Source organism: Sceloporus occidentalis, unplaced genomic scaffold (genome assembly GCF_023333645.1).
Source record: "Sceloporus occidentalis isolate IW3139 unplaced genomic scaffold, rSceOcc1.0.p SCAF_3, whole genome shotgun sequence".
Lineage (NCBI taxonomy): Eukaryota > Metazoa > Chordata > Lepidosauria > Squamata > Phrynosomatidae > Sceloporus > Sceloporus occidentalis.
Genome location: NW_028316983.1, coordinates 61087693 through 61102081, shown reverse-complemented (window position 1 = coordinate 61102081; position 14389 = coordinate 61087693). Strand labels below are relative to the sequence as shown.

General features: G+C 37.3%; 1 protein-coding gene across 2 annotated transcripts; it reads right to left on the bottom strand.

Moving 5' to 3' along the window:
- Positions 1–948: 948 nt before the first annotated feature.
- On the bottom strand, positions 949–10327 carry LOC149316029 (gastricsin-like). 2 transcript variants are annotated; one of them, XM_089518589.1, is made up of 9 exons: positions 10269–10327; positions 7350–7500; positions 6655–6772; positions 6334–6452; positions 5730–5929; positions 4610–4729; positions 3620–3767; positions 2978–3076; positions 949–1104 (listed from the first exon to the last, which is right to left on the bottom strand). In XM_089518589.1, the coding sequence occupies exons 1-9, from the start codon at positions 10325–10327 to the stop codon at positions 949–951; spliced, it is 1170 nt and encodes a 389-aa protein (XP_089374715.1). The 2 variants fall into 2 exon arrangements, with proteins under 2 accessions (XP_089374715.1, XP_089374716.1); XM_089518590.1 differs by having other exon boundaries at positions 7350–7502; positions 10274–10327.
- Positions 10328–14389: the final 4062 nt, after the last annotated feature.

The window sequence follows — 14389 nt, the reverse complement described above, 5'->3', positions numbered from 1 at the left end:
AGTATTGCCTATGGGAATTTGTAGTTTTTTTAAAGTATTTTCAAGCCGTGGAGGCTTGAATCAGTGGATAAAAAATCTGTGGATAAGGAGGGCTGTATTCTAATGTTTTTATATTTGTATTTTTGGTATTTATTACAATTTTGGGATATATGTAATAAATAATAAATGTCTTAAGTTAATGAATACAAGAAGATGATAATTTTGTGTTTACCTAACGCTTCAGCAATGGCGTTATTTATATTTTACAATGTAAGATTTCTAGATATGCTATCACCATAGCCATGATAATGTCAGGATGAACTGGTACCAAACTGGAAAATCACATGTAGTAGTTATCCAAAAGTTCTTATCTGAGAACATTTTGCTGAATTTGGTTCCAAGATCCCCCGTGGATAACAAAATTTGTGAATGCTCAAGTCCCATTAAATATAATGACATAGCACAATGTTGTCCCATATTAAAAATGGAAAATCAAGGTTTGAAATTTGAAATTTATACTTTTTTTGAACATTTTCAAACCGTGGATGATTGAATCCGTGTATAAAAATCTGTGTATAAAAAGGGCCGACTGTATTTTGTAAAACTTCCTAAGCACTAGGAATAAGGGAAGAGATGCTTTGCTGGTCAATGACCGAATAAATTTTTACTACTTACTAGGGAAGAGATGAATAATTACATTCCATGGTTTAGCAAAAACTTTGGTACATTATGTTTCTCCCAGACATTCATCATAAACATTTTCCTCACAAATTAGTCAGGCAAAAACCACATGGATCCAAATTGTGTAAATAGTTTATTTGTTTGCAGTAACTTTGGGAGGAAAGCCAACAATCAAGTTATAGATCTTCATAGGAGAAAGGAAAAACATCCAAGTCCTTAGAAAGGGAGGCAAGTGAGCGGTGGACTTAGTGTGCAGCAGACTGAGAATCAGAAGACTGAAGAATGAGTTTATGCTACTGGTGCAAAGCCAACCTGGTTGTTGCCAAGATCATATACAGAGTAATAGGACCTGAGGAACACATCTCCAAGGATCCACAAGGGTTGACCATTCTGGGATGGCAGGTATGTGGGCATGATGCCAACGGTGCAATAGCCATTGTTGTTCTGTGAAGGGAAAGGCACAGGGCTGAGTTAAAATCTTTAGCTTGGAAGTCTTGTCAAAGATATGGCAATATGGAACCCCAGAATAATGAACAACAACAACAAAAATATTTTTGAAATCTTTTGTAATGTTAATGTTTGTGTGTTGCTATTTTTTTAAAGGACCTCACCCCCCCCCCGCTTAAAGTTTGGTTTAATTATTTAATTTATCTCAATTTGCAAGGAATGTTTATTGTTAGTTTTTCTTTTTATTTGCTTTGCTTTGTTAATTGTTATGTATTTTGCGTTGTTGATTTTTACTGCTGCTGATTTGCTATGTATTTTTGTTTTTGTTATTTACTGCTATTGTTAATTGTTATCTTATTTTATTATTATTGCTTAATATATTGCTGTGTTACATCTGTTTTTTATTTCATATTTATTGTTATTGCTTTGTATAATCCCCTCTGTTGTAAGCCGCCTGGATTCCCAGTGATTGGGCAGCATATAAATTATTATTATTATTATTATTATTATTATTGCATCAGTATATCTGAACTAGCAGATTTGCATGAAACTGTTTATTCATTGCCTCCTGAATGGGGGCCACCAAGAAACAGCAGCTGCTGAATGCTGTATTTCAGAGGAAGGCAATGGCAAACCACCTCTGAGTATTATTATTTTTTGTCTAAGAAAACACTATTAAATGTGTGGTCATACTTGATAAATTGTCCTGCAATGTCAAAAATTACAGTAAGAAAAGAAGGAAAGAGGATTGGGAAAAAGTGTTAACTTTTTGGGAAAAGGAATGGAATCTAAATGTTGCTCTTATTGAGCTATAGGAAACATATCAGTTATTGGCTTATTTGTATTTGTTATACATAATGGCATGACAGAGTTAGAATTGTACTAATACATTTTCCTTTTATTTCTATATTCAAATTGATAATTTAGGTCAGCTGCTGAATAGGGTTTAGGAAATTCTTATTATAATATAAGTAAAAGCAAGGACTTTACTGCTTAAAATTATTGCTATATACATAAATCTTTACTGTGAACTTCTATGTTGGGTATACCTGAATAAGCTTAGTATTATTTGATATCATAGTAATGTAAACTTTGAATGCAAGGGACACTTTCAACACTTGGATTTAAGTCTTAATTTTACTACTGATAGTGTCATTGTAAAAGCTAATACAGCAAGACTACTACTATAGATGGGGGGATCTAATGGTGACAAGAATTGAGCTCTTCAACAACCTGAGTCGGGAAGGGAGAAAACCTTCATATGGGTCCTCAAGACAAGAAGACGAATTATATCAAGATATGGGAAAGGCTTTTTTTTTATGTTACATATCGTAATGTGGTTTTTATATGTGTTTACCATATTGTAAGCTTTCTTTTTTATGTGAAAATTTAATAAAGATCATTAAAAAATGTGTGGTCACCACAAGTTAACAGATGTTTTGAAAGCATGTACACACACACCAGGTGTTGCTTTGTAGTTCTCTAAAAGGAAGCTCATAAATAGTAGCCCTTCAATCAATGTTGCTGTTGTTTTCCATAATGGTTGACTAGTTCCAGTTTTTGGGCAATATCATTATAAGCACCTTGCAGTTATTTCCTAAGTATCCATAGGAGTGAAAGGCATTTCCCAATGACAAGGACATCTTCATAGGGTCACATTTCCTATTATCTGTAAGTGATCTTCATGTAGAGAGAAAAAACATGTGTGCCATTGCTTAGGAAGTAAAACATGAAAACCTATTTTGCCATACACAAGTATGTAGGTTACATATCTGGTCCTAAGTACCAATACATCCAGCATAGTTATAAAGAAAATTCCAGCATTTGAAACCATCATGAAACAAATCAGGTGCTCAGAAGAATTACATACCTCCAAGACATAGGCAGAGGGACTCAGAGGGAAGCTGCTTCCACCAATGACAAATGTGATGGTGGGCATGCTCTGAATGTTGCTGCAGCTGACCACATACTGTGGAAGAAATAATGAGAGAAGAGCAATGTTACAAGATATTTCAACCATGGTTTTATTTCAGGAAGTCTAAAAACCATAGGGATTCTGAAGCTTCTCTCCCTCATCATTAAAACTAAAATCCAGATCTACTATGCTTTGTCCAGTGCCACACTCATGACAAGTTGAAAGCCACAGACGAACTGCCAAACAGTGCCAGAACTAAGCAGATAATTGAGGAATTTTCAAACATCTGGCTAGTACTCCCAAATCTCACCTTCCCTTGTTGCCCAAATAAATGATTGTTTAGTCACACTGGAACGTATACCCAGCTTATGGGGTGGAAAAACAAGTCAACACTAAGGCCTGAATCAAATCACTTAATCCCAGTTGCAGTAATCCATTGATTCGTTTATTTAATGTTGAGTCAAAATGTTGGTAAATTCCAGTTATTTTTAGCTGGAAATAAGAATAGGGTTCAACCCTAAACTTTTTGAAGGTGATACTTAGTATTGTCTGGTTAGTAAATTCTCCTGCGCATTATACATAGTTATGTACCCTTACCTGACCATTGTTGTCCTGCTCAGCTCCAACATATTGCATCAGTTCACCAAAGACCTGCTGTGGAGCAGTGAGGAGGGATGTGCCAGTGTCCACAATTGCCTGGCATCCCTGGCTGCACCAGTCACTGATCTGGTTGCCAATGTAGAAGCTAGAGAAAGAACATTTAAGAGCTGTTTTTATTTATACTTGTATTAGATAATGGTACAGGGAGGTTTAATATCAAAGATTTCAAATCTCCATGTTTGCTTTCAGTGTTTTCATGATTTCACCAGAACCACCACTATGATCTTCTCTTAGTTTAAAATAAATGCTTCAAAATGAAAGCAGGATTCATGTCCTGTTCTAGTTTTTGTAATTCATCTATAATAGTCCTATTTCTTGTTTCCAGATCTTAAGACAAGAAGAGGGTGTTGCACCACAGTCCAAAATAAACTGAATAAGGCATGTCTCCTTTTTTTAAACCATGGTTTTTAGAGGGGCTATAAACAAAGAACATATGCTTGACCTTGTTTCACACTATACAATATATTTTGTTGTTGGAAATGTTCAAGTGAACCAAGAGATCTATTGGCTGAGCTCATGGAATGGAAAACCTGCAATAGATTTACATAGGACTGTCAGCTTTAGAAAGAGAAGTCAAGTGTCCATTCCTGGCAGTAGGCAGTTCTGGCATCTACAGAGCTGGCTGGGAGTTTTTGCTACCCCCTTTGGGCCAATCAATAATTGTATTTGCTCATGGGCAAATTGCTCAGAGGTTGTGCCTGGGTGCCTGACTGGCATGCAAGTACCCCAGTGTGCCATCCAGAAAGGTGGAGAGAAAGCATGTTGAAGAGAGAATCACTTGTCCAAGGAGACATCTGAAAAGTTCAACTGCTCATATAACCAGGAGTTGTGCAAGTATATTGCTATTTTTGGATCTAGCTCCTTCTCTTTTACACACACAGACGCACATACACTCATACTAGCCAGTATAAGTGAAAATTGCTTTACCTTTCAATCCCGATTTGCCAGTAAGCTTGTTCGGTGACTGGAGTCCAAACAATTTGACCAGAGTACAGGCTGGTATCAACTCCTCCCAAGGCAAGTTCACCACCCTGAGAACCCTCATTCCTATTAAGAGAAATGTGCAAGAGATTAAGCATTTCATTAGTTCTACTAAGAGACTGCACCATAACTGAGACATATATCAGTCACCAGACTTAAAGGAGAACGTACAGAACATAACCCTGAAAGGGACAAGATGTCCCCACTGATTGTGTCTAAACTGGAAGATACAGAGAAAAGAATTGGCAAAGAACTGTAGCTATGATAACAATTTCAGCTATATTGTAACTAAATTCTATCACTGCAGGCTGTATAGTGTGGGCTTTAGAGTATTACTCATCATCCTGGAAAATCAGGGTTAAATGCCCACTTAGCCATGAAGTTTTCCAGGTGATTTTCAGCTAGTCTTTCTCTCTCAGTCTTACCCATTCATAGATGTGTGCTTAGGACCAGCAATTGTACTGAATAGTGATGTATATTTGAAATCTTTGAAAATTCTATTGTAAATTATGTTGGAAGATTTTTGCATTCTCTCTTCCCCTCCTGCTGTCTCCTCTCATCCAAAGATCCCATTTGCTCCTACTGAATCACAGGGCAATAAATGCCTTTGCAAATGTGATTCAGGTCACTCCCTCTTTCGGTAAGCTCTCTCACACAAAGATTTACTCCTGCCCTGTTGGGTTCCCGATCTTCCTCCTCTCTCAACTTTCTTTGGAAAGATGTTGAAATAAAGATTTCTTCTTTACCTGAACTATTCATTAGCTAGTTTAGGATATAGCCTCTATGCATATGTAGATTCAAGCCATTAGTAAACTTTTGTTTAAGCTACAGTCTCAGTTCTTAGAGAAGCTGTAGTTAGACCACTCTACTCTGCTGATTTAAAGCTAGACCCTAACAGGCTTGGTTTTGATATTTTCGATATTTAAATATTTTTGTTGCCTTAACAAAGGCTGAAGCCTTAGGAAATTTGAATTGCCCTACAAATAATTGTCTGCTAAATGTATCTGTTTTCTTCCTGAAAGTCAAAAGACTCTCATGGGAGAGAATGGGGCATGTCCATGCTTACCCACTCAGATAGAAGCCAAAAACAGGAGCATCAAGAAGGTTTTCCTGCAGCAGTCCTTGCAGTACAGTGGTGGCACCACCAGAAGAGATGGCAGGGTAGGCCATGCCCAATATGCCATCAAATTGGGCATAGACAAAGTTAGTACCAGGTTCAGTCTCACTCAAGCCAAATTCCTGATTGGTAATGGAAATGCCTTGGATCTAGAGGGGAATGGTAGGAGAAAGTCAACACAAAAAAGCAGGAAAGGGTTATCACTACAAAGAATGCAACCTGTCAGAAGAGTGTCATTATCTGACAGACCAAATTATTTTACAAATTTTCATGATTAAAAAGAAAATATCATATGCAACAAATGATCTAAGGGGGCCTGAGCAATTCAAAATATATGTGCAAATATGTACAGTCATTATCAAAAAGATGAAGAGACTGCAGTCTTAGGAGTTCATCTACTGTTTTTTTGTTAATATGGCATAAAGAGAGTCCAAAACAGAGCTTAGAAAAGTTATGCACTAACATATTGGCATCAGTTAGTTGCCAATGCAGAAAAAAATTATCTGTCAGTTGAAACAAATAAATACTTTCCTCTTGGAGCTCTGATACTTACAGTTACAGTGTCATAGCCAAAGATCCCAGTGAGACTACCAGTTCCATATTGCAGAGAGAAGGTTTGGTCATTGCTGGAGTAAGTAGAAGATTGGCTGGGGTTGAACAATGGATGGTTTGCTAGTGGTGGAAATTGCATGGAGAAGATAGAAAGGTATCACTTTTGAGCTCAAAGTTATAATTTCACAAGCAACCAACCGTCTCCCCACTCATTACTGAAAATGAGCCTGCAGCTGCATTAACTTTTTATCTGCTATGTATTGGTATCTTCACTCATGCAATGTTGCTCAATCCCATTACTGACAAGGTGAGAAATACTCACTGCAGGCTTGACTCTGACAGTAGACTGAAGGCACCCAGAGGTTGGATGATCCAGTATCAAAGAGAACCAAGAAGTTCTGTGGTGGGGTTCCAATGCTGATCTCTCCATAGTAGGACATCTAGAGGAGGAAAGACATGCTCTCATCATTGGCTTCCCCCACACTGTTATCCACAGAATTTTTGCAGGATCAACACAACTGTTTGAAATAATTGAAAACAAAATCCTCTTCCCCAAGTATTTTGTGAATGATCTTAAGCAACAACATTTAAAAGAAATGATACATACTTCAGCATTAGTAGTTTTAGAAAACACTCCAACTGATTCAGGAATCTTTCTAAAGTATAGCCCATTTGAGAACACTACCATTACTATATATATTACAACCATGTTTTCAGGTCTGGTTCACATAACATACATGTGACATACATGTTAAGTGTCTGCATAATTTCCAAATTATAATAGATTTTCCCCATTTGAGGTCATAGTTCTTCCTTCTCTTTTAATTCAGAGTCATACACAGTGAAGGCTAAAATTCCACTCTCAAAACTTAAGGTAAAAATTTCTATAGTTAAGATTTAAGCACTGACATTCAGTGAGGACTGGGCTTCTAATTTGTTGAAACACCAACTATTTCTCTTTCCCTTTTCCTTCTCTCCTTAATTCTAGTAGTTTTGCTCAAGCAGCCAGACACTTACATCCATGTAGTTAGCCAGGGGCTCATAGGCAGAGGCAAAGTTGTTGAAGTACTTGCTTGCTGGATCAAAATGATTCTTCTGTAGGAAATGTTCAAGGACACCTTTTTCTTTCATCACCTCTCGCATAGACTTGCATTTTTTCAGAGGAACTCTGTATGGGATATAGAATCAAAGAGTTATTCACTGACTTCACCCCTATGAAAGTTACGATTGCAAGACAGAATCCTGTATAGGTGTTACATCTTCATAAGTGGACTTATGTATGCAGGTCAGTTTTGTACAGTCCATATCCAGTGGAGCTGGCAAGTGACCGATGTGCATTGCTAGTGTCTTGATACTCATCTTCATAATTAACTAACAAGGTTTTTTATAACCTCTGCTACTTAGCTAAATATGCATAAAGTTACATTAAGTAAAAGGTGGCATAGGATTCTGGCAGTAATGTTCAGAGTTTGTTTTAAATAAATAAATATTGTGGCATAGTGGTAAAAGTGATGGGTTGGACTTTGGTAAATTCAGGTTCATGTCCACACTGAGCTGTGAAACTAACTAGATTATCGTGGGCCGGTCACTTGCTCTCAACTTGTCCTACTTCATAGGTTTGTTATAGGTAGAGTGAAGAACCACATACACTAACTTGAATTCATTGGAAAAGGTGGGGAAAATATTGTTGTTGTTGTGTTGATAATAATGTCTCAGAAGTTTTCTCTTCTTTCATGTCTTCATGAAGAAATCTATCTTTAGATTTTTCCCCATCTTTAAAGTTTACTTATTATTCTACTGACACAATTCCACTATTAAAAGGTGTTATGTCAAATCATTTGGGATCGTGACTTTATAGTTTGATTAATAATAATAATATTAATAATAATAATAATAATAATAATAATAATAATATGATTTTTTTCATTTCTCTCCTTTCTTTTCACTCTCTAGGTTATGATATCCAAAGAAAATAAGTTTCTGCGATCATTTTATGAATAATAGGATGGTTCAACTGTTAACTATCATAGCTAAAACAGAGCCTCCATATTCAAATTTCTCAGAGGATATGCTGCCTTCGTCTGCAACAAAAGAAATAAATAGTCTTTCAGGGGCCCCAAGATTGTGTTGTGTTGTTTCGCCTCCATATTCACACATGGGATAACTCTGATAAATTAAAGAAAAATAAAGTATAGCTATAATCCCCATATTTCCCTTGACCAAGGGATATGTGAGTTTCCCAAAGATAGTTGGCTTGCTAGTTTTGAGAAAGAGTGCTAAACTAAGTAGATTATCATTTGTTTAATGAAGCAAAGCAATTTTTAGAATGAGAAAGTGAAAAAAAGACTCACATGGGAAATATAGGTGCTGCTCCTAAAATCAACCACATATGTAATTTGAGCAGCTCACCAGAAATGCAGTTGAAAGAATGGCCTAAACTTTTACATATCAGCTCAGCACCTAGAGCCATTTCATTCAATAGGGCTTACTCCTGAGTAAGTGGATAAAGGACTGCAACATATATGTATGTTTTGTAATAAGAAACATTACTGGAAAATAAGATAAATTTTGAATCCCCTGTCATGTTTTATTCATATGTCTTCAAAAATTCCAAATGAACAGGTTTTCTGTTTGAAATCCCCCCTAAAGCCCCTGCAGTTTCATTTGTTTACTGAGAGTGTTGGGTTTTTTTAAAAAAAACTTCTTTTTAACATTTCAGTAAAGTTGCACCTTGTGGATATATTTTCCACCTGTCAATTCAAGAAAAAGTCAGTACTATTATCTACATTTTATGACCTAGAGTGGCAGTTCAGCTATACAGTAGTTTAATTTGAACCTAACAAGTTCCATTGATTTTGAATAATTTTTAAATGCTGGTTGGGTGATCCTGTTATGTTGTGGTCCAAATAAGTAATTTTTCAAACCTTTGTTCAATTGTCAGGTGCCAACCCTAGTGAGCTAATTGACTAATTGGAATAAGCACAGCTACGACTAAGTTGCATGTCCTGTCTCCCCTTAGCCAGGCATATAGGTGGAACTCTTAGGTGAAAAAACAGGAATGGGAATCTTTGGCTCTCCATATGTATTAGAACTTCAGTTTTCAGGAGTCTCTCCTTGAATAATCAAGAGTAAGGCATTGTGGGAATATCTGGAAGTCCAGGTGATTCCTATCCTTACACCTGATTTAAAATATTATTGTAAAATTGCTTTTTTAAAAAAAGGGTTTCTGAAGTCACAGACATCTTTGAAAAGTTAGGCAAAAGACTGGCTCCTTCCTATAGCAAAAATTACATTATTGTTATGAATGATAACTTTTTTAAAAATGTATTTTTGAAAACAGAGTATTATTATTTTAATGAACAGTGGGTCCTTGTTATTTGTGGGGATTTAGTTCCAGGACCCTCCATGAATAGCAAAATGTTGTTCCTTATATAAAATGGAAAATCAAAGTTTGTTATTTGGAATTTATACTCTTTTTTTGCAATATTTTCAAGCGGTGGATGCCTGAATCCATGGATAAAAAATCTGTGGATAAGGAGGGCTGACTGTACATGCTTAAACCATATTCACATCCCTCCCCCCCTTCCTTCTTTTTTTCTTTTTCTTTCACTTTCTTTTCTGCTTCTGCTCTTTGCAACCATGCTTTAAAAATCATGCCTTAAAATTCAGTTGGTTTTGAGTGTGTAGTTTTAAATATTATATATATATATGCTTTTTTAATCAAATTTAAAATGACCTGTTGACTGACATGAGGTTTAGCTGCAAAGTTGAAGTGAGTTGGCTTAAAATACATAAAGGTGATAACACTAATCCAGAAACATAAGTAATAATTTATACTTCACTATTGTTACTATATAAACCTTTTCTTCTAGTTTCCAGGGACATCTGAACTGCAAAGTAACTGAGACCATGTCTATCTTATTATTTCATACTCACTTGATAACGGCACCCTCACAAAGGTGAAGGCACACCAGGGCAAGGATTAGCCACTTCATGGTGCTCTTTTCTTAGATGCAGTTTCTGAAGTGAATTCCTTAGCTTCTGCAGTTTGGTATTAAAATACCGTATGGGCATTAATGTGCCAGGACCTCTTCTTTTATACCCTAAATGATGCTGTTTCCTCCACCCACGTGTAGCAATGCCACATTCACAGATCCAAACGTTATCACTGGGTCAAAAACACCTTACACTGAGGCTCTTCTCAAAGCCATTAAGAGCCCTTTTATCTCTAGAATAAGTGTTTAATTAAAAAACAAACAATAAAAAACAAATTCAGATTAACACTAACCCCATATTTTAGAGGCAGAGATCCATATTGGGTCTTATCACCATGCATGCAGTTCTCTTTTTTAAAAAAACAAAACCCAACAACTTTGCAAACTACATATCTAGATTGCTTTATGTACTATTTGACTGAGGTATAATAGTTATACTGGTGTGTATTTTCTCAAGGGGGAGCGGAGGAAATGGTCTGTAGATGGACCTAGAGCAGAATGGAAAAATTCTGATTTAGCCATAATTGGTCACGTCATTATTAATGTTTCCATTCAAAATCTTATCAATAGTATGTCAACATCACATCACCCAAATGGAAACTTCAGTTCTCTGAGGACAAAAAAGACTCCGGCTTAGATCCTGTAGAACTGCAAACATCATCACCTAGGACTTACCGGAGTTACAGTCCAATGACATCTAGAGGGCCACAGTTTGCCATTCCTGGATTTAAAGTATGCACTTCCAAAGTGGGCTAAATGTTGGCTAATCCTAGCTAGAATAAACCCACTAAATCAATTGCTGAATTGTAAATCAATGCTTATATAAATTTCATTATTTCAATAGGTTGCTCTTCTAGCAATTGGATTTAGGCCATAATGAGCAGCATGGCAAGGCAGAATATGCAGTGGGATGCAGTGGCCCTATGTAGAGCCACGTGCAGACACAAAAGATTTACTTATATTCATTTAGTATTGTAAGATTATTTGGCAGAAGTTTGTCTACTCTGACTAGCAATGGCTGCCCCGAGTCTTGGGTACAAGTCTTCCCCATCACCTGCAGCTCCTGATTCCTTTAATTTAAGGGTAGGCAGAGGGGGACTTTTCAAAGGTGGTTGGACTGCAGATCTCAGCATCCCTTATCATGGACTATACTAAACAGGGTCCATGGGAGCTGCAGCCCACTAATGTCTGCAGTGTACTAGGTGCACTAGGCTGCCTGGACTCAACTGTTTTCATAAGAAAGCATATGGACTAGTGCTGCACTGTGGGGATGAACTGCAGTTCAGCACACTAATACTTAAGTGACTCTTGGAATATTTGCATGAATGAGCTAAACTGAGCATTGTGTTCTTAGCAGAGCCATCATACACCCACTTACTTGGCATTAGCAAAGCAAGATTCCAGAAAGAAAAAAGAGGCAGCCACAAAACTAATAGTAATGCAAGCAAACCCTCCCACAAACATGCCAGAGTGACTATATATAGACAGAGGGATACCCTGTTCATCTGTTCCATTAATACTAGCTAGGGACAGCACAGCTATCCATTTATTCTTCATGGTGTTCATCCTCCAAGATTTAGGACTCTCTTCACTATGGAGGCTGTCCCCAACCCCTATTGCTTTCTGTCAAGGTGGGTAAAGTATAGCCACCCATGTGGAATCTGAGGCAGTTTCTGTGGAGCTCAAACCCCTCCATGAGTTGAAATAAAAACCTATATAATTTTCATGGAAGCTTCCGGAAGCCATAATTTCCCACTCAAATAAGTATTTAAATGTGTGTGTACATGCACTCAGGCCTGGAAGCATTGGTTCCCCTCTCCATGAAATAGTGAAGCAAAGCACAGCCATCCAATCATTGTCGCCGTCGCCTTCATCGTCATCCCAACTTTCTCCCAATATAGGGACTTGAGGTAGCTTACAACAAATTTAAAATAATAATATTAAAACAATGTTAAAGCATTAAAAAGTGTGTGTGTGTGTATAATATTTAAAAACAAATTTTTAAACAGTGTGTGTGTGTGTGTGTGTGTGTGTGTGTGTGTGTGTGTGTGTCCCCCATGCTGTTTAATATTTACATGAAGTCGCTGGGTGAGATCATCTGGAGACATGGAGTGGGGTGCTATCAGTACACTGATGACACCCAAATGTATTTCTCTATGTCTTGGACTGTTTCAGTGACCAAGGAGGGCATCTCCCCCCTGAATGACTGCCTGAAGTCAGTAATGGATTGGATGAGGGAAAATAGACTTAAACTGAATCCAAATAAAATGGAGGTACTTGTAATAAGTAACCCAAATCCGAGTATGGAGATACGTTCCCCAGTTCTACATGGGGTCACACTTCCCCTGAAAGACTGCGTCTGCAGCTTGGAGGTACTCCTGGATTCGTCACTTCAACTGTCTTCTCAGATTGATGTGACAGCCAGGACAACCAGCTTCGGCTGATATGCCAGTTGCGCCCCTACCTGGAACAACAAGACTTAGAAACGGTCGTACATGTTCTAGTAACCTCTCATCTTGGTTTCTGCAATGCGCTGTACATGGGGCAACGTTTGTGCCACGTCCGGAAGCTCCAATTGATACAAAACATGGCAGCCAGACTGGTCGCCAGAAAATCCAAGTTCGACCATATTACACCTATTTTAAAATCACTACATTGGCTGCCCATTAGCTTCCGGGCACAGTACAAGGTGTTGGTTATCACCTATAAAGTCCTACATGGCCTGGGTCCAGTCTACTTGAAGGAACGCCTCCTCCCATATAATCCTTCCCGTACACTCCAATCCTCTGGGAAAAACCTCTTACAATCTAGAAAGACCAGACTGGCGGTGACCTCCCAGAGGTCCTTCTCTGTCACCGCTCCAAAAACTTGGAATGACCTGCCAGAAGAGATTCACCAATTATCCTCACTTGAGGATTTTAAAAAGGCGACAAAAACCTTTCTCTTCCGGAAGGCCTTCCCCAATTGATAATGTCCGGAACCAACTGAATCCCCCTCCTTTTATTATTTTTCTTATTCATGGTTTGTTTATTAATTTTACCATATTGTTATGTATTTTAACCATGTTTTGTTGTTTATTTTTATACTTGGGAAGGAGGGTTGGGCAGGGGTCTTGTGGGGCTTATTGTTGTTATTGTTTTATATTGTATAAACTCTGTTGTTACCCGCCTCAATCCTCAAAGTGGAAGAGGTGGGATATAAATAAATATATTATTATTATTATTATTATTATTATTATTATTAATTAAACAGTTTATATACTTTAAAACATTAAATATTAAAAATATTAAAATGTATTTTAAAACTATATACAGATCTTAATATCTGAATCAACCAGCATTTAAAATCAAAATCCTCATCAGTCTAAAAAAGCCTGATGGCACAAAAAATGTTTTTACTTGCTGCCAAAAAGGAGAACAGGGATGGGGCCATCCTGGCCTCTCTTGAGGGGGAGTTCCAAAGTCTGGGAGAAGCCAGAAAGAAGGTCCTCTCCCTTGTTCACAATAGGAATAACTGTGTGGCCACATCCAATTCTGAAAAAATAATGTGAAAATTCACATTTGGAGTTGGAAGAACTGCCTGCTTGTCCATCCTCAGAGGTATAGAGATGGGAGGGGACAAAAATTAGGGCATTGTCTCCCCCCCCCCCACCTCAAATAAGAGGCCTGCTGCTCAAATAAAATTGTCTTCATCCCCAAATTACTACAATGGTAGTAACCTAAAAATTCAGTTGAGCATTTAGAAATACAGTTTAGTCATTCAAAGAAAAGAGGCAGACAAAGTTGCTAAGGGAATGTGAACCCAGCAATTATAAGAAGTCTAAGTATGGATGATTTTCAAAACATTCTCTCGCTTTTCAAACACAATATTTCTCTGAAATATTAGAAATTTAGAGGCTGAAAGAAAATTTCATAGGGAGCAGAATTCCTGTTTAAAGAGCAATTCTTCATTTTGCCCATCTCCATAGCTATACCCCATCCAACCTTGCTTTAAATCATTCAGTCAATCTATAATCAATCAACATATTTGATTTTTACTTTTTATATAAATGATTTTTATACT